The sequence below is a fragment of the Caloenas nicobarica genome, chromosome 11, assembly GCF_036013445.1.
Source record: "Caloenas nicobarica isolate bCalNic1 chromosome 11, bCalNic1.hap1, whole genome shotgun sequence".
In the NCBI taxonomy this organism is placed as follows: domain Eukaryota; kingdom Metazoa; phylum Chordata; class Aves; order Columbiformes; family Columbidae; genus Caloenas; species Caloenas nicobarica.
The window spans coordinates 18,779,917-18,800,619 of NC_088255.1; the positions used below are offsets into that span (position 1 = coordinate 18,779,917).

Below are 20,703 nucleotides of genomic sequence, written 5' to 3' on the forward strand. Positions count from 1 at the left end.
CCAGAGCTGGAAATTGATTTTTTAAGAGATTGATACAATAAGTGCTAAACTCACATAATGTTTAGTGAAGCCTAAATATCTTCACTATATTGGTTGGAAATCCTGACCTAAATGATTTGATGCCTGTGACGCACACACACAAAACAGATTTCCACTGTTAAAGGCGCTAACAGATGACCTTTAGATGAGATCTCTGGGCGGACTCTGAATAAACCGAGGCCCTGTGCCAAGTGCGCACCCTCAGAAAGCTCTGGTAGTGCCAGTGCTGGTGGAGTTTCTGCCTATTTGGAGGACACAGAGCCTGGAGGAGATCTCGTCCTGGAAAGGTGGTTGCTGGTCACTGCAAGTGGTTGCGAGATTCAGAGGTCTGCGAGAACTCGTGGCTGCAGTGATGCTCTGCTGTGGGATGCCATTCATGCTTACGAATAAAAGGGATACTTGCAATCTTGCTCATTAACCAGCAATTCCTCGTGGAAGAAAATAGATCCAAACAGTGTGGTGCAGAGATCTGGGAGAGAAAACCCACTGCTGCTGGGTGAGGAAAACTGATTGACCCTGTGCTTGCCAAGGGCAAAAGGGGAATCGGTGAGAACAGACAAGGGACCTGTGCCTGGGGAGGTGTCTGAGGCACTTCAGAGGAGACTCGTGACATTGTGACCTGATGTCGCAAAGCCACAGTTCCTGGGACAAGGGATTTTGGGGTGATGGATGTCACCCTGCAACGGATCTCTGCCAACACGTGCTGGGCTGGAGTGAGGGTTGAAGCCTAAAGCAGTTGTGTGGACGCGAATAGAGTCTTCCATGTTGGTTCCATGTTTTTCATTTGCTGTTTGCCACAGCACTGGCATCTCTCGCTATGTTGGTGGCCTTCTGTAACTGCCTTTAAGCAGCAGTGTATAAAATCCCTTTTGTTCTGATGAGCTGGAGGTGGCCCTTTGCTCCTCCTGTCTTTCATCCATGTGCACACCCTGCCATGGATTCGTGGCCAAGAGTAGCCGCTAAACAACCCACTGCTGAAGCCAAGCGAAGTGCTCAAAGCAGTCCTTGGCATGTGCGGAAGGCGTTGAGCCTTGTCCCTGGGAGGGCAGCTCCGGCAGCAAGGTGTGAAACCGCACAAGGAGGTTTCCCCGGTGCTGTTGGAGAACACTGATGGCCTTGATGGGAAACGTGTGGCTGGAGGGATGTTCTGCACATCGCACGACATACTGCAAATGGTTACGACACCTGTGCTCTGCCAGCATGGCTTAGTCAGGCCGCTGGCTCAGAATGTGGAGATTTTTACGGGGAAGGGGTGGATTTCTGCCACTTTGCATCAAGTGTCATGAGGTTACACGGGGATGTATTTTCGCTCCTGGTGCTTGAAACACTGTGGCTGGGTCTTTACTTGTTCAGAGCCAGTGTGAGGCTCTTTTCTACAATCTCCTGGCTTATGCTTCTCACCTTTTCTTTCTCTAACTTCTCCTCCCTGCCTGTGGTGATTTCTGCTGCCCTGGGTGCCACCAGTCAAGGTGCAGAAGAGTGACCACCACCACTGCTGGGACCCCTGTGTCAACTACTGTCACACCCACCACCCTGGGCACTGCAAGACACCCACTTGGAACCAGACGTCTGGACAGGATTACTGCAAATGTAACCTCGGCACACGGCGTTGCCCCCACCCCTGCGCGTGTTCATTCATGTTGTGCCTTCCATTTCTTTAATACCCAACTCCGTAACCTGGCTTGTCACTCGTTTCGTCCCTGTTCACCTGGGGCTGTTTCCACAGGTCCAGTGCTGAAGTACAAAACCAGTATATGCAGCCCAGCACACACAGATCTGGTAATGGCACTGAGAGCCATGTGCTGGGCAGCCTCGGTCTCCCATCCTCTAACCCCCCACCCCAGTGCCCAGTTTCATATGGCAAAAACGAGTTGTTGTGGGACAAGGAGGGCATCTCTGGTGACGTGTAGTAACGCGATGCATCCAGCTCAGCCCTGGTGCCACACAACATGTTAGCGGCAGGATTATGGCTGCTTCAAAATCTGTAAACACACCTCTTGAAAGAACCAGGCTCTGTTTACCCCAAGTTTCTTGTCTTATGGCCGTAAGACAGGGAGGAGGAATCAACACACCGTGTGCGAACTGTGGGAAGCAGACAGGGCAGCCCAGTTGCCCAGCAGCTCAGGTTCAAGCTGGGATTTCTCTTTGTGTGTATTTAGGATTCATTAGTGCCATGGTGCCAACCTGCTGTTGGCTGCCCTGCATCCGTGATGTGCTTCTCACCTGGTGGCCTGGATGCTGCAGTGACAGGCAGCCCAGCCACGGGAGTCAGTGCACACCAGAGAGCAATGTCCATCTGAGTCCAAGCCCACTCTCAGCTCTCCTGGAGCTGCAAGCCTAGGACAAGGTTCTCACCTTGTCTTGAGCCTGGGAAGAAGGAGGTAGTCCAAACACATTAGGTGTTTGATGAACACCCTTTAGCTGAACCTGCTGCCACGCTTCTCTGCACACATCCTTAACGTGGTCTGTATTTCCCTAGCTCTGGTGGCTGCCAACTTCTCGTCTCCCACCATGAACGCGCAGGGCTTCCCGTGCCAGAACTCCAACACGCTACCTCGCAGCTCCCACTCCATGAGCCCCCGCACCACCATGCTGAGGAGAAGGCAGAAGAAGAAGGAGCACAAGAGCTCACGTAAGAGTGGCAGTGGGCTGGGGTGTGCATGCTTGCTTTGCTGTCCTTATTGTTGACTTAGCTGGGGTAGGACTGCTCATCCTTGGTCACTGTCCCCACCAGTGCCGGACCAAGGTCCATGACCAGACCTGCTACGTTGACCGTGACCTCCCTGACCTTCTGCCTCTCTCCTCCTCAGTGTCGCTGGCCTCCAGCACGGTGGGTCCTGGCGGGCAGATAGTCCACACGGAGACAACAGAGGTGGTGCTCAGGGGAGACCCTTTGAATGGCTTCGGACTTCAGCTCCAGGGAGGCATCTTTGCTACCGAAACCCTGTCTTCCCCACCTCTCGTCCGTTTTATTGAGCCCGACAGCCCGGCAGAGAGGTTAGAGACCTTGCCCTTGGATGCTGATGGTGCTGCTGCTGAACATTTCATGGTTTGGTTTGTTTTCTCTCCTCAGAGGCTCATGTAGATATTTACTATCATCTTTGTAATATCTCCCATTCTTCACTGGGCATGGTTTACTGTCACTGCCATTTCTGCACTCGTCGGCTGACCGCGGCCTCCCTCGCATCCCAGGTGAACGTCTTGGCACCAGGCTGCGGCTGTTCTGGGAGGAGGAGGAAGGGAGCGTGTATCTGTGGGAGAGAGCCATTCCCATTCCTTTTTATTTTTTTTTCTTTTTTTTTGAAAGATAAAGCTTTTGTCTGGGTGCAGAAAAGGGGAATATCTAAATAAGTGGGCCTAGCAAAGTGTTTTCTGCTAGGTTTCATTGTAGCAGAGCCTAGCTGTATAAACTGGCTTTAAAGCCAAGGTTTTGAACTGCAGAGGAGGGTTCTGGTTGAGGAGCAGGTAGGTGCTGCATTTCAGGACTCTTGCTTTTCCTCAATAATGCTGGGAAAAGAGCAGAATGGAGGAGTGTCATTAAGTGCTGCTTGTCACCCCTTGGGGACATTGGGAGCAGTGGCTGCTCCAGTGGCCCAGTCTCAGCTCAGGAGCTCTGGCTGCTCTGGCTAAACTTCTCCCAGTACCCTTGCTGGCTGGATGTGAAGTCTGCCCAAATGTCTGTGCAGGACAATGTAGATGCCCTGTAGCGAGGTTTTTCTCACTAAAGGGACCAGGTCCCAGCACAGCTTGAGCTCCTGCAGGGTGGAAAGTAGACCTGGTTTTGTTAGATGCAACAGTGAGGGGTGAGCTGGCACTTAAAGCCTTGTGCCGGTTCCTCTTCCCACCTGTGATTTGCACTGGTGGCCTGTCCTGCCGAGGGTGCCTGAGGTGCAGTGATGTGCCAGTGCTCAGCACCTGCTGCAGACCCTTCCTGGGGAGGAGGAGACTCCAAGGGTCTCATCAGCATGTGCTGATGGTTGGTGTCCTCGAGCCAGCCTGGCACAAACCCATAGGGTGTCGTACATCAGAAAAAGAACCTGCAAAAGGAAATGAGAGTCCTTGATGTGCAGAGTGGTCTTGGTGCGGGAGCTTCTCCAGGCAGCCGATGCAGGGGCAGGGAGAAGCACCAGTGCCTGGTGCTTGTGTCTGTGGGAGGACTGGGACAAGGGGCTGGCACAGGAGAAAGAGTTGTGCTGTGTGATGCAAGTTAAGAGAGATTTCAAAAGCCTTTTATGCCTTTTGTTTGTTTTCAAACAGGATTTAAAAAGGAAAGTGATGGTATTTTGTTTGTTTGTTTATTTGTTTGTTTGTTTTAATCCTCTATTACCAGGGTGAATTTGGCTCACATTGCAAAGCACCAAACTCCTTTTGTAAATCAGGCAGTAACAAAGCCTTCGGTCCCAGAGGAGGAGGGAGATGTGCTGAAATCCACCTGGCTTTGTTTTATGCTCTTGCCAAGCCCGGAGTGAAAGCAAAGCCTCGTGGTGCGGTCTTGCCTGGCTCTAATGTGTCACACACACCGCTTTGCCTCTCGGCTGCCCACCCAGCAAGATTCGCACTCTCCTGGCTGCTGCTTTCTGGCGACAGGGAGCAATCCTCTCTGTGTTTGCAGCCTGGATTTGATTTGGGGATTAAATCTCTTAGATCGTGCATCTTTCCTTCCCATCTCGAAGTGATAAGTGTACTGGTTTTGCAGCAAGGTGAAAAAGGCAGTTTTGTGTTTTCATTTAACTTGTTGTTTCTTGCTGTCCCACAGAGCTTGTTTGTTCCATCCTTCCTAGATACCTAGTTACCATGCCCTTGAGAGGTTCTGTGTAACTGCAGCCCAAGACATTAGAACCATTTTTCTCCCCTTTACCAAGCTGGGCTCTTGGCTGAGCTACACTTTTTCTTGTGCTGCAGTTGTTGCCCTTTGCAAAACAGGGTTTTGGTGGAGATACAGGGAGCAGGCTCAGCAGCCTGGGTCTGTTCTGCATGTTTGCGCACTCCCTTGCAAGACCTGCAAATCTAAATGTGCTGTTGCACAAGGGTATGATCTATAATCGCTTTGTCCATCTGGCTTGCCCTGGCAGAGCTGCCTCTTGGGTGTCCAGCAAATTTGAGTGCTACCAGGGAGCAGGATGGCATCGCCCTCTTTTCAGGGAGGTTGGGCTGCCTCATATTTATTATCTGCTTCGTGCTAGCTTGTGGCAGGTGGTTTGAAGCAAAAGCTCTCGCCTCCCTGACTTGTGATTTGTTTTACAGCCAATAGCCTCTAATAGATCCCCCTCCCCACCTGTTGTTTTCTGGGTGCAAGATGAAGCCTTTGGGCTCCAGATGAGACAGTGATTCAGGCCCTGTTATCAGCAAGGAGGGTGGAATAGGAAGTTGCCTGACGTCCCCTCTTGGCTGCCTTGAAACACGCAGCTTTTGTGTCCTTCCTCCCCCAGCTGTCACTGACAGCAGTGGGAGAGTATCTGGATTCTCCATCCCGGTATCCAAAATCAATGCTTCCTGCTGAGTTACATGTTTTCTAGCTCTGCTCCAACACAGTTGTTTGATCGTTGTGTTTCTGGCTTTTGAGTATGAATAGTTTGTAAGAGGAAAGCTTAGCAGCTGGGTGAAGCTGTCAGCAAAACTTTGATCTTCTGTATGCTGGGACCTGCCCACTGACATGCAGATACAGATGTGCAGGCATACACAGATGTGCAAGTCTGACCCATGCAGGCCAGCTCAGGGGTATGTAAGGGCACAGTGGATCGGTGTCTGCAGCCAGCAATGTGGCCATGGTCACAGCTGCTGCCACCCCACAGCTGGAGTGACCACGCAGATGCTGACGATGCTGAGATCTTCAGTGCGTATCCTGCCCGAGGCTTGAAGATGTGCTGCGCTGTGTCTAGCCAGACACCGCCACTGCACTGTTGCAGTCTTTGAGCCCAAGAAATGAGTCATGACAAAATGCAAAGCTCTCTAACCCCAGGGAGACATTCCCATCGTGGACTTCAACACATCCACAGGGCTGTCTTTCACTCCAGCGGATGCCCGTACTCTTGTTCTTTCTGATTTTAAAACACTTTTCTTCCCATGATCTCAAAGCGCTTTTGTGAGCTCTCAAGTTAGACTCTGCACCTCTGAGACAAACGCCCTCTCTTTGGGAGCACCGCCCAAAAGGCTCGCGTAGGATCCCACAGCAGAGCCTAGGGGAGGTCTGCAGGAGCCTTGGCTTCCAGCAAAAGGGCAGGTGGAAACTGGTTTCTCTGGAGTTGTTCTGAAGGGTTAACAAGGCTTGTTGGGTCTCCTTGCACTCATGGAGGGAGCCAGAAGGTTGTGGCTTCACTCCACAAACTTTTATAAACCTGCAAGACTGGGGTTTAAACAACCATGATTGACTGAGGCTAATAGTAAAAGAAATAAAATACTTCTGACCTAACAGAGCTATTGGCTATAAAACACCCAGGCAAGTCCACCATGAGTGAAGAAACAAAAGAAATGGTTGTTTGTGAGATGGTAGCTCTGGTGAGAAAGATGGAAAATGTTTGTTTTCATGCTGAGTAAAAGTGTCCTGTGATCTCTCGGCCCTTGTGGCTGAAATGGTGGTGCCAAAACGGATTGTGTCCTTGTGAGACCTTGAAATGATGAAGTGATGCCTGTGTGATGCTGGTGTTGACCCTTCCTTTCCAAAAGGTGCGCTCTGGCCATAGCAAGAGAGCTCTCGGTGCTGGAGGAGGCATCTCTGTCATACTCCTTGCCATCTTCATATTTATAAGCTGATATTTCCAAGCACAACTGTGTGGCCGCATAGCCACAAGTCCAGTAAAGGACTGTAATTAAACTTGATGCAATTTATTCGCAAGGGTGGATTCATTTATACACTACAGAGTTGTCTGTCCTAATCCAAGTCTCCTTGAACAAACACTTCTGAATTTACATACCATAAAATAACCGGCATTTTTCCATGGGTGGCATGAACGCAGGCAGCAGCATAAATATACTGCAAGTTTAAGACCTTCCTACCAATAAAATAACTTCCCTAGGCGCTCTCCAAATTTGCTCATATCTCTGCTTTTGATGGGCCACCGGCAAAAACTGTTGTGCTTGTGCATTTCTTTTGAATTTGAATGTGTGTATTTTTTCTTGATAACCTGGGCTTTCATATATGTCCTGTTGTTTGGAGGTGAATAATACAGCCAGTGTCCCTTGCCTTCGATGTTATCTTCCTGTGGCCAGAAGCTGCAGTACCATGTTTTCTTACAATTGGATTGGGTGTGAGTGATGAAGCGTGGCTGGAAGGATTAGTAAAAAACCAAGCTGTCTTCCATGAAATATCAGTGGAAGCTGACATCTAGAAAGGAGAGGGCAAAGGATGTGCTTGATCGTTAAAGAGCAAGGGTATAAAGATTCTTTGGAGAAGGCTCAAAACAGGATAGTTGATGCCCTCCGGGAAATCTTGGTGGTAAAATAACTACAAATGTAGAGGTGAACCTTAGACTTGTTCCCATAACCCTCAACCTGTTCTGGAGACCCCTCTGTAGCTTGTGTTAAGGATGGACAAGGAATGATTTCTCAAGCTCTGCTCAAGTGGACAGCCTTACAGATGTGAGCAGAAAATCTGGAAAGATGTGGGTACAGCAAACAACTGATGAAGGATGTGGAGGAGAAGGAAGATGAGCAACCCACTGCCCATGGCCAGTCATGGGGGAATGCTGCGCTCTTGACTTTTGTAGAGCCATGGGCCAGCTCAGTAACATGGAAGATTGTCTTGCTGGTGTTATATGGGAGGGAGGCTGCATTTTGGATGTAGTGGTTCACGTGTGGAAAAAAACCTTGCTTAGAAACACAGAGAGCGCCCAAGAGACAAGCCACACTGCAGCAGTATGTCTCCAATATAGCCTTGCTATCGTCGTTTTTCTTCCAAAGTAAAAAAAAAACCTGCTGATCTGTGCTCTTGGAGAACGCCTGTCTAAACCAAAAACCCCAAAGTGCCAGTTGTGGTTATACTGGCAGGATATCGCATGGGAATAATATTGACCTTTCAAGGCAGTTAAACAGTATCCATGTACATTTGGCTTCCAGAAATGCAATTACAGGGGATAAATGATTATCTAATTTGCTGAGACGTTTCAGTGAGTTCATTGGATTGTAGCTTCAGTCAGTATTAGCCATGTATTAAACAGAGGAATCTGTGCAGTTTTCAGTGCCATTAGCTTGGGTTTCAGAGGGTGCAAGCACATGGAAAGAGCCGTATACCGTTATATAGGGTAGGAGGCCACGTGCCCTTGCGCTTATCACTCATCAATTGGCCATGGTGTTGACTTTCAGGAACGTGAGAGCTACTTTTTTCTTTTTTTCCTGGAAGTTGCAGGAAATACAACCAAAATGCAAAGTATGTCTGAATTTAGGCAAACCACGAGGGTTTTCTGCCTTGTGACCTTCCAGGGGCTCTCAGCACCGGGATGGGCATTGCAGAATGAGTTATCTTGTCTTTGGGGCCACTTCTGCAGATTTGTCACTACTCTGTGTGTCTAGTAATAGATTTGCCTGGCAAAAGTAACTCACGGCTGGTTGTGGGGTTGTTTTTTCTCCTTTCCTATGTCTCCTTGTCCCCTTCCCCTCTTTTCCCAACATGGACTGCAGGTGTGGGCTGCTCCAAGTAGGAGACAGAGTCCTTTCTATCAACGGCATTGCGACTGAGGACGGGACCATGGAGGAAGCTAATCAGCTTTTGCGTGATGCTGCGCTCACGAACAAAGTGGTGCTCGAGATCGAATTTGATGTCGCAGGTACGTTACCAAAGGAATTTGTGCTCCTCGCTGCCAGCAGGACTCTGCCAGGGCCTTTACTAACCCGTAGGAGGGGGTGTATTTGCACAAACATGTGAGGTATTTGCTAGAGCTCAGAGGGAAGAGCAAGAGGACCCTGTGAGGACCTTTTCCATTTCTCATTCTCTAATATGCACTAAGATAGAGGGTCCTTCTTCTGATCCCTTCATAAGTGCCTTGTTCTCACCACTTGGCTGTAAGCAGTAGATGAAGAGGCCACCTGCACTTTAATTATTTGCCCATTATTATGAATAATATTTATGTTAATTTATGGCCTTGAAGCAAGGTGGAAGCCAAAGCTATTGGCTAGGGCTGATGTGCAGCTCGGTATTACAAAAAAAAAAAAAATATTCCTTTTACATTAACAGCTGCCTCAATCTTGATATACAGCATGACGTGAGCACTTTGCTTGACATTCAGAGCATGTATTTTTAATCAGAATCCAAATTTTAACCTGAAGTCCACAGGGCCTCGAATAGGAACCTTATTTGAACCAGTAAAGCTGGGTTTTATGGGCTTGTTTTTTTTGGTTCCAAAGAAACCATCCATTCAACTGAAAACTCTCTCTTTTCTCCTGTTTTCTCTTTTGTCTCTTTTTGGTTTTATAGAGTCTGTCATACCCAGCAGCGGTACTTTCCACGTTAAATTGCCCAAGAAAAGGGGTGTAGAGCTTGGAATTACAATTAGCTGTAAGTATTGCTCAGACTTGTGCTTGCAGTTGCAACAGCCGCTGCTTTTCCACCTTGGCACATCAGAGGGGCCCAGTGGAGAGAGAGAAGATTCTGTGGGGATTCCTGACAGCGCTCGCAGTGCTTGTGATTTATCCCAAACTGAATTAGATGTGCGGTCCCTGCCTGCCGCAGAGAAAAGCAGCTGCGTGAAGGGTTGGGGCAAAGGATCATAGAATCATTTTGTTTGTAAGAGATCTTTAAGATCATCGAGTCCAACCATAGCCTAACTCTAGCACTAAACCATGTCCCTAAAAGCCTCATCTGTGTCTTTTAAACCCCTCCCGGGATGGTGACTCAACCATTTCCCTGGGCAGCCTGTTCCAGTGCCTGACAACCCTTTGCATGAATAAGTTTTTCCTAATATGCAATCTGAACCTTCCCTGGTGTAACTTGAAGCCATTTCCTCTCATTCTACATCTGAAACGATCAGCTGGTCTGTGCCACGGACTTATAGTATAGTATATTATTAGTAATGTTTTTTTTTTCCTTGCTCACAGTCGTATTATGTTCCTTTTTAAAAAAGAATTGTCTGGGTCTCGTGGGACCCTTGCAGGGGGAGGTGGAGGGAATAAAGCAAGAGTGAGGTGAACCCACAGCTTGAAGGGTAGAGAGGAGGAGGAGAATGAAAGGGGTGGGTGGCCTTAGAGATGGGGGGAAGGCACTTTAGGGGCAGGAGAAGGAGCTGGGCAGGGTTTGCCAGGAGCCCTTGCATTGAGTAACCGCAACCATGGAAGAGGACATCCCTGTGCCAGGATTTGGTGGGCGCTGAGAGAACAGGACATAAACCTTTTTCTTTCTCCTCTCTCTTCTCTGTTTCTCTCTAATTATCTTTGTTTCTCTTCTGAAGCATGTTTTTCATTTAAAGACCTTTTGGCTTCTTTGGAGGGGATGCTGTAAGGGCACAAATACAGGCAGATCCATCCCAAATTTCTGGCCAGCCAGGGGTCTTGTTACGCCTTGCATCAGTTAATGTTTCATTTATGAAATGTGAGCAGGTCTTGCGTCACTCATCCCACTTTCACTGCTGGGTAAAGTGAGTTGAATCATCTCAGATTTGCCGTGCCCAGAGGCTGCCACCACCTCTCAGCTGAAACAGAGAAGCTTGTGAGACTGCAGTAAATGGGATCTTGCGTCTGAGCTCCTGGGAGCATGGACCCAGCTGTGTCTGGGGAATGCAGTTGCTAGGGACACTTTAAAAAGAGGTTTCATTTAAAATGATAAGCAATTTATAACTACCTCTTGGCATTTACAGCATTAGTCAGTGAGTTAATTAGAGGTGTTCTGGTCTAAGTGGGGTGATTCTCAGGAGTGACTCGAACATCGACAGGGTGATGACTTTGCGCCCTGTGTTATTTCTTCTCGTTCTTCCCAGCTTCCCCTATTTGTGCCACAAGGATAACCCTGAGAAATAGCCGCACAGTATTTAACATTTAGCTTGGTAGCAATTACTATCTGAATACATCAAAGTGCTTTCGGAAAGCAGCGGGGTGCCCGTAAGGACATTTCAGTGCGGGGAGCGGGGCGCGGTGCAGCAGCCCAGCCCTTTGCCTTGGCATCGCCATCGCAGGTAGCAACCCGGGACGATGGATCTGGGAGCAAAAAACTGCTGGCTTGAGCAGGGATTTCAGCTCATTTCAGCTTCAAAGCTTAGTTTTTGCTGGCAACTTCCAGGTTCTTTTTGCTCTCCAGTTTTTATTGTGGAGTCTCACTTAAATGGGACCTTCTTCAGGTGTGCATTTACACTTCAAATGTATTTTTATGTTGAAAATATTTTCATTTGAAATTTGTTTAAAGAACTGATTTCACACGCTTTTTGGAAATCACTTCCAAATAAAAAGAAACTAACTCCTGGGTTTTAAATAGTTAGATACCCATTATCTAACTACAAAACAATTTTTTAACAATATAATAGATTTTTGATTGTTGAGCATGTTTGCAGGACATTGTTTAAGTAATCCATATGCATAAACTTAAGATGTATTTCAGTCCTTTGCTGAATCAAAGCCAAAATTATGTTTACAAATGAAGCAAAAAGCCAGTCAGAAAATGCGGTGGCAAGGATGAAATGCTAGTTGAATTCTAATTCTGTTTTCATATATTAGTCCAGATAAGCCTATGTCCACATGACCCTTAGCAAATTAGATCATCATTTTGTCACTCTGCCTCTGACTGGGCAGATAAATACACCAGTTTCAAACATTAAAATCAAAGCAAGCAGCCTTATGGTACCTCCTGTAGGGACATGATGTGCATGCGGGAGTGTGATGCAAGAGAAAAGAGGTAAAAATAACTCTGTTTTGCTCAGTTCCTCCTGGTTCTGCTAATTTGAATGCTTGTATAGATCTAGAAACAGCTTTTACAGTTCTCCTTCTGACAAGCAAAAAGCATATAACTGCCGTTTTATAGTAGAGGACTTGGCTTACTGGCCTCCCACGTTGTATTCTTGTTCCCTACTCTGTAAAACTCGGGCAGGTTAAATAGATGACGAGCCAGAGGGGTCAGTAGAAGATCCCCCTGCAGTGTTGTGGCCGCAGAATTGGCTTTGTCCATAAACTTGGTGGTCCAGCTACACTGTCAATGAAAGATTAGTTGCTTTCGTTGAGTTTTACCTCAGCTTCAGCAGGTTCATCTGTAGTTAATTCCTCTGCTGCCTTCTTACACGGGCAGAAAGTGTTCCGACCTCATCGGAGGAGCACTACAGAAATAAAACCGATCAAGTCCTTGCTGTGCTGTGGCTCTTGGAGCTAATTGGGAGATGGGCTAAGAGGGGAGAGCAGGATTCTTGATGGATGCGTTGGACGAATTCATGTAAAGGAGCTGGCTATGGGAGGAACCATAAATCTGCTGGAAAGGTTCATATAAGGGCTGAAGACCCAGGAGGTTTTTGTGTGCGGATGGCAGGCGCTGCCGGTTCTGGGAATGAACATGAGGGGTCTGTGCTTGCTCCTGGTGAGGGGCAGATGTTTGCTGAGGACATTTCAACTCCGAGGTCTCAGGGTTTTCTAGAAAGAGAATGCTTGGGCCAGGTGAGCCCCCAGTTGTGGTCAGTGCACACAGGTGGGTTTCTTCCCCCTGCTCAAACACAGCCTAGCAGAGGGATGCAGCAGATTAAGACGCATGATGGAAATATATGCATATAGCGTTATTTCCCCTTCCATTCCCTGAAGGATGAATAGGAAATCCAAGGGGTGAGGCTCTCACTGATTCTGCTTTGTACTTCTGTGGCACCTCGATGCCCTAAAGTTTCATTTCAGTCTCCTACATTTGCTAAATGAAAATTAGCAAAGCAAAACACCACAGCTGCCTTGTGTGTGCTGCTTCCTTGCACTTCGTCCGGCGGTGACAGGACAAGGAGCCAGCAAAATCACCCTGGTTTTCTCCATCCTCCAGTGCCTCGGGTTCTGTCCCAGGGAGAAGCTGCGTTTGTTTGTAGAAAACCTGCTCTGCTTGAAGAGCAAAGCGTGCTCTCCTTTCTGCTCTACAAGGTTCAGAGAGCTGGGAGGGCTGTGGAGCTCAGCTGTTTGCAGAGACCTCCGAGGTGCTCAGAATGGTGAGGACGCAAAGACTCGGTGCGAACTGAGGTTTTTGACACAGGGGTGTGAAGATTTGGCTCTTGTTAGCCTGAACTACTCATCTCCATTAGTAGAACACAGGCCTTAAGTGCTCTGATCTTGCTGCCTGCATTCAGTTCTAATGATACAGTTATGCCTTTGTAGGTTTTCTGTAAATCTCTTACAAATTAAAATCTCCAACAGCGAGAAACTAATAGTTGTGTATTTTTGTATGTTCAATACCTGACCTCTTAAAATAAGATATGGATTTGTTATTAGCCTCTGGAAAATGATAGCTGATTACACAAAAGATTGCTTTTTGTGGTTGGTGTGTGGCCATTTTTTGTGTGTGTGTGGTGTGGTGGCGTTTGTTTTTTGGTCTGTCTCAAATATCCTCTCCAAGGGCTAGTTGTGAAGTTTGCTGCAGGATATAGGTCTTTTCTTATTGCTTTTTAAACAGATATTGAAATTACCATTCATTTTAGATATGCATTAATGCTTTATATAGCATGTTTATCAAATTACCTTTATATATCTTAACAAATCAATTCCTGTGCCCTTGACGTGAAGTACTGCAGATAAGGAGTAGGTAGTATATCTGCTCGCGGGCGATAAAAACGGGATTTGGATAGATAGATAACTTCGATTTAGTTGCTTAAGCAGTGTAATCACTGTCCTAGCGAGAAGATGGATCTGTGGGCTGAGCAACTCCAGCTTTGCAGGTGCTGGATTAACCTGGGCCCTGCCATCAGTCTCCCGTCGTATCCCCTCACCAGCATCGCAGCTTCCACTGAGATTTGCAGCTGATTCACTCTGCTGCTTTCACCGAGGTGGGATATTCTATCCTGGTTTTGCTACCTGGAGATTTTGAAAGGAAATAGATCGACAGTGCGATAAATATCCTGCTGGAGGGACTGATAATATATGCGCCTGCTGCTAAAACTAATGAATGACAGAGGAAAAAGCTGGGTACTGGGGATTTGATTTTCACTGCTGCTTTTTGTAATCAATTCTGATTTGCTTTTATTCCTCTTCTCATTCCTTAGTTATCCCAAGATTATTGGGTTTCTGATTTTGTTTGGGTTTTTTTCCCCTTTATAAATGCCCGCTTTCTGAAATGTAGCCTTATGGCACTATTACAATTTTTTTAATGACATGTTGGCAGGTGCTGCTTTGGCTTGGTCAATAACGAAGGGCGTTTATGACGGGTTGAAGCGTTGATGCGTGTGAGATATGTGCTCGTGCTCCTTGGAGGGGAATAATTTACCGATTCAAGTCATTATGCATTCTATTAAAAACACAAACCGGACATGTGTTTCTGGCTTCATCATCCATCACAGAGTAAACACCAAGTGAGCCAGAATCACAGCAGAGGTGGCAAGAGACTGAAAGCAATTTATAAAAAGTAAATAACAGTATTGATCAATTCACTTTTTTATCACTGCCCTGTCACCACGGCCAAGCAGTGTTTTCGTTCTGAGTTTCTCCCCCACCCCACGCTTTTGCCTTCACCAGCTGTTGATTTATGGAGCTTTCTCTGGGCCACTGGAGCAGATTTAAACTCTCTTTGGTACTGGTAAAGCTGCCAAAAATACAAATGTATCCGAAAAAGAGCCTTCTTCCATCCTGAAGTGGTTTGCCCCGGCAGATGGGGGTCACAGCTGGAGCGGTGGCCGAGAGCGAGCCCGGGTGCCTGCACAGCAGCTCCTGCCTCTGTCTCTCCATCCATCTCCTCTCTCGACTCCCTTTGCTGCTGTCTTCGTTTTACAGATGGGAAAGCAAGACCCAGAGGCAAGGCTGGACACCTGAACTGTGTCTTCGTGGAGCGAACAAATTACCAAGACAATGTCCTTTGGAGAGAAATAACTATACTGATAGCAGAAACGAATGAATGAAAAGGCTTTACTCATCTGTGCAGGTGTCTTAACTCCAAAGACCGCAGCCCCAATTAAATAATAATGGAGTTAGTAACTACTATTTTTTAAAACAAGCAGCAAATGACTGTTCTGTGCTTTGGGATTTCGTTATCTTAACGTTGCATCTTATGCTTCTTGAGATGATTATTCATTGAGTCTCTCTCTAACTTACCTTTCAGATTTGTAGATGCTGATTAATAATGATAGTTTTATAAAGTCTTTCAGTTTTATACTAAGTTATTATTTAATACAGAGGTCTGCCATTTATTAAAATTTGGGTACTCTAGGGACAGTTGTGTGTGGTTGTATATGGCTCTTCCATTTAACCAAATTCTCAAGAAAATCTGTTTGGAAAACACAACTTTAAAAAAAATTGCAAACAAAGCCTAGAATGATTTTTCCTTAAAGCTTGCTTTGTTTCCTAGTGGATAAAGCACTCGGTAATTCAGCCTTGCTTCTGATCCAGGAAATTTATGCTACATTAGTGCTGACACCAGTAGTGGAGCTGCAGAAGGACACGGTCCTGCTCTCTGCTCAGAGAAGGACCATGGGCAGGATCCCCCCCACGTATTGCAGGGCTTGTAAGATAGATACTGAGATAACGACCATTTTTGCAGAGCTCAAGGCATGTTGTTATCTATACGTGCCTTTTATTTTTTTTTAAATTTCCCCCCCTCTTTGTACTTTTGAGCGTTTGCGGTCTCTGGACACACGGTTCCAGCTGTGGCTGGGTCAGGTTTAGAGGTGACCATTCCCAACCCACCACCAGGACTACGGAGATCTACTCTAACCCCTTTCTGTCACGCCGCCTTTGCTTTGAAACTAGTAAACAAACCTTGCATTGAAAAGTATTTTTGCTAACCTGGATCGCTCTGACAGAACCAGGCTAGGGAGTGATTAAACATGCGGCAATGTCAGCCCGACCCAGGGCTCAGGGTGTGCTAACAGGGCCTCCCATCACCACTGCTCAGACCAGCACATTGTACACCTCTCTCAGCCACAAATATATCTCACTATTATAAAATCAGCCCTGGTCTGACATAACTTCTATACTCAGCCCTGCTATGACTGAGATTGGCTGTCTTTTTGCTCTGTTCAATACAGGAGGTTTAGTTATATCTGAGAGAGTATCCTTAAAGGTGACAGGTCAGTACATGTGTTTTAAAATCTCGTGTATGAAAGTAAACAACTGAAAAAGCTAGAGTGGAGAGGTTGCTAAGAGGAAGCACTTACTCCTTGATGTCCGACTTTCTGCGATGCTCTCTAACTGCTGTTCAGGCAGGTGGATCTCGGTGTCCTTGGTGCCACATGCATCACAGATATTTTAATCTCTGACCTGCATCTGATGTGTTCAGAGGCTGCAAGTTTCTTCCTTCCCATGCAGTTTTTGCTGAGAAGCTCTGTCAGCTTTAAATGAGACGATGCGATTCCCATGGCAAGGCGGGAGGGAGTGACATGGGGCGAAAGGGACGCTCTTGGCGTGTGTTTGCTGTGTGGATGGCAGGGAGGTCAGGAGGGGTTTGAGTCATAAATCTCACTTGGGTTTCTCAAGAAAGCAGCAGGTCTTGCAGGCAAATTTGAAAATGCAAATGCTCCCAGAAATGCAAACTCACATCTCTCATGGGCTGAAAAAGTTATTGGGGCCAGGCGGGAGAGAAGAATTGGAAGTGACCCCTTCCAGCTCCAGCACTGGGACAAGCCCCGATTTATCCTGTTGTATGATGAAGTGGCTGGGGAAGCTGAACCAGCTGGAAAACAGTGTTTTATCTAATTCTTCCTGGGTTATTTTCCATCTGGTGAATTTCCCAGCCCACTTTACTTTAAGATCACAGAAATGCCTGTATTAACCCCGGCGCTGAGCTGGGTGCTGCCTCGGCAGCAGGGCTGATGTCCGACTGCTGCCATGGCCGTTGCCACTTGCTGTATCGCATCAGAGACGTGGGTGAGCCTGTGTTCAACAGTGCTGGGATCGGACAGTCCCACCTTTTGCTGCTGGACACCCTTCAGGAGGAGACAAAAGGCAGCAGCTAGCTAACTTGGGCAAAAGGCGACCAAAAAATGTTTGCAGGGTTTCAATTTTTTTTTTTTTTCCCTGATATGGCTTCCAGAGTTCGAGTGTGAAGCATTGTTTTGTCAAAGGAATATAAATTCCCTTTCTTTACAACTCCTTCTCCCCATTGACCACCCCTGTCCTAGAGAACAGACTCAATACCAAGGTTTTTACTTATGTGTCTCTTTTGCAGCTGCAAGCAGAAAGCCTGGGGAGCCTTTGATCATCTCTGATATCAAGAAGGGGAGTGTAGCACACAGGTGAGTACAGAATTCCCCATCTGCCAAACCCATTGAAAAATGTCCAGCCCCATAATGAGCGGTAGAATGAAGCCCAAGCAACGGTATTTTACTTTGTTCTGGATTTCGCCAGCATCCAAGGAGATTTCAAACTAGAGGTTTGTCTTAGACCACGGTAGGGTTTGCGATGAAAACGGTCTATATTGAAGCAAGTAGAGTTGCGCTAATGGAGAAGGTGGCCAAGGCACCCATTCACAGGTCTGCTAACTCCATAGGAGTTGGATGATTAGCATTAAAAGGCATGTGGTAAAGGGCTTCATATATCCCATAAGGTGCTGTGGCTCATCAGGTAATTTACTCTGTCTCAGCTCCTGCTCAGGTGAGTGAGTTGTGGGCACTGGTGGAGAACTGTGCAAATAATTCAGCATTTATTGACTTCACCTCTGATCTCAACATTTCATAGCAAGGCTTTCAGAGGAATTTAGTGCTGCCGGAGGGCTCATTTCTATGAGTGCTCATACAGGAGTTTCCATAAAAGGTAGAATATCCGTCAGTTAAACATCAGGCATTTTTCAGTGCTGTAGGTTACCCAGGCTGTATATCTAATTTTCCTCCCTTGTTCTGTGTTGATGCACCCTCTGCACAAGCTTACTCTCTTTAAGTTATAATTATCCCTGACTCCGTTCATGGTTGTTTCCCTGGAAAGATCAAGGGCAATAAAAAGTTAATATTGTCGTTGTCACGGCAGGATTGAATGTGTCACAGGATCTGAAAGGCAAATACAAATGTACTTTTAGTTTTCTTTTCCTTTCCACATAGAACTGGAACTTTGGAACCGGGAGACAAGCTGTTAGCCATTGATAACATCCGACTCGACAATTGCTCAATGGAGGATGCTGTGCAGATTTTAAGGCAATGTGAAGACCTGGTCAAATTGAAGATTAGGAAGGATGAAGATAACTCTGGTACAGAAATCCTGATGCAAACTTGTGCCTGTCCACTGTAATGACATTTCCTAATAGGTAGTGCAAACCAACAAAGATAAGGGCTGCTGCCTGTCTGGTCACCACTTTCCCATTGACTATGTTCTATTTTTGTTATTCTGCCCTTAAATAGGGTCTGAATGGTTAAAATCCCATTTTGTATGAGCGTGGCTGAAGACCTCAGGCTTTTGCTTCTAAATGTTGCAAGTCTTTCTTATAACCTCTTTTATACGGCTAATTAAAAAATGCATCATTCCTCTTTTCTCTTTCAGATGAGCAGGAGACAACCGGTGCTATTATCTACACAGTGGAACTGAAGCGATACGGCGGTCCCTTGGGAATAACCATCTCTGGGACAGAGGAACCTTTTGATCCCATCGTCATCTCAGGCTTGACTAAACGAGGGCTGGCAGAAAGGTGAGGTTTTTGGGCAGAGGGCTTGAACTGATGTGGGAAGGGACCTTGAACTTTGCAAAATTTCCTCTGCTGTCATTAACTCTTCTTAAGCGTTTTAGTCTGCTAAAAAGGAAAGGTGCTATGAAGGTACCAAGCACTGTGAAGCAGCAACAGCCCTGTTGTTCTGGTTCTGCAGACGCACGTGCAGGAGCTGTGGGGTGGCTGGGACTGAGCTGTCAGCACAATGAGAGACGCTCAAAGCAGGGCCCTTCTGGAAACATCACATCCAGCGTGTCGGTTGAATCAGCAGCCAGGAAAATGTGTTTTATCTGCCCCTTTTCCACAGAGATGCTTCCTGGTCTGTGATATACTGGGCACATGTTGTGTGGGGAGAATGCCCAGCCTGCCCACAAAACCACCACAGACTTCGGTCCAGGTCTCGCTTATTGCTAAACTGTGGCTTACAGCCATGACAGCGGTGTGTCCTGCTGAAACCACAGAAATTCGAGAGTTTTCTGACCCGTCCTTGCTGGTTGCTTAGTCTGTTACGGAGGGATGTATCTCAGTGCAGGGCTGCTGTGCCTCAAGCAGCAGACATGTGTAGGTGCAGATTTACCTTCAGCAACCGGGGAGGTTGACTGTGTTTGTTCCTGTGTCCGAATATATGTGCATATGTAGGATTTAAAGGATCAGGACTTTGCTGAGAATATAAGGTGGAACTGAGTCATACACTGTATTTTAATTAATCTGTCTATACAGTAGTTGTGACGCGTAAATAGATCATTTCAGCAGCCCTGACTCATGCTTCTCATAGGGTTGCTTTACCCTGTGCTTCCTGACAGGGAGAGCAGCAGCAAAAACCCCCTGAAAAAATAGGTGGAAAGTGCTAGATCTTGGGGACGTTTTCACTGCAGATCTGGCCATTTGGTTCTTTCTGTTACAAAGCAGCACTCCTTTTAGCTGGGCTGTAAAGCAGCTCAGTGCCTCTTTCTGCATTGGGCTCCTCGAGCTCTCACGACACGCTACTGCACATTTCCATTGCTCTCCTTTGGTGCAGAAAGCAGAACATCAGTGTCTCCCTAGTAGTGGGGAAGAGGGATGGGCTTAGTGGTTCTTGTCTCTGGGGATTTTATGTCACTGCTTGCTAGTGTAGGATTCAGCCTTTTTCCCTAGAAAATAATAGCCACAGAGGATCTGAGATTTTTCTGCCTCGCAGTTCTGCACTGTACCTGCAGCCCAGCGTGAGAGAGGTTGAGGACAGAAAGACCGGACGCTGCCAGGTGTCAGAAGACAGTCTCGTGCCCTCGTGGCTCTCAGTTCCCTTTACAATGCTGCTGCCGTTCCTCCTGCGAACTCAGATTCACATCAGTGACTGCTCCGCAGAAGCGTAGCGCAGGCAAGTGCTGCGGTACTACTGAATTTTGATCAGGAGCTGGCAGGCAGTAAAGAACGAAAAGCCTTTTGAGAAGGGCATTGGAGCCGTTCAGCATGTTCACTGTGGCTGACTGACAAATGATGTTAGCGGCGTGGGGACAGAGCAGTGCGGGGACTTCTCTGGGTAACCTTGGCTCCCTGCGAGAAGGGTGAGGAGCACTGGGATGAAGGCTGCCTGCAGGAAAGATGCTTTTTTTTTTCTCCCGGGAGCAACAGAAGGGAGTGGATTGACCTTGTCAAAGGAAGAGAGGTGGTCCCAGTGTTGTCCTAACTTGTCCTTTTCCTGCCATCGCTACCCTTCCCTGTGCCACAGGCGCCATCAGCCAGGCTCTGAAGAGTGGCGCAGGTTTCTGAAGGACAGGGATTTAACCCAGATCTGTGCCCGACTTTTTGCTGGAGCACAGGACATGTCTCAGCAGTGGTGGCACGGGGCGGACCAGATCCTGGCGTCTGGTAACAGGAGCACGCTGGCTGCTCTCACAGAGGCAGGACGGAAGGTCCGCGCTGCGGCGATGGGAAAGGCAAGGTGTCCTCTAGGATCTGTCACACGTCTGTCACAGCAGGTG

The 20,703-nt window shown here is 47.2% G+C and overlaps 1 protein-coding gene across 2 annotated transcripts in view; it reads left to right on the top strand.

Moving 5' to 3' along the window:
* The window catches only part of GRIP2 (glutamate receptor interacting protein 2), a 258,196-nt gene that overhangs the window by 216,429 nt on the left and 21,064 nt on the right, over nt 1–20,703 (top strand). For both annotated transcript variants that reach the window (XM_065642370.1, XM_065642371.1), the window contains exons 10-17: nt 1,504–1,629; nt 2,519–2,671; nt 2,850–3,036; nt 8,653–8,798; nt 9,446–9,526; nt 17,279–17,345; nt 18,144–18,289; nt 18,580–18,724. In XM_065642370.1, coding sequence (XP_065498442.1) covers nt 1,504–1,629; nt 2,519–2,671; nt 2,850–3,036; nt 8,653–8,798; nt 9,446–9,526; nt 17,279–17,345; nt 18,144–18,289; nt 18,580–18,724 — 1,051 coding nt within the window. The remainder of the gene's footprint in view (nt 1–1,503; nt 1,630–2,518; nt 2,672–2,849; nt 3,037–8,652; nt 8,799–9,445; nt 9,527–17,278; nt 17,346–18,143; nt 18,290–18,579; nt 18,725–20,703) is intronic.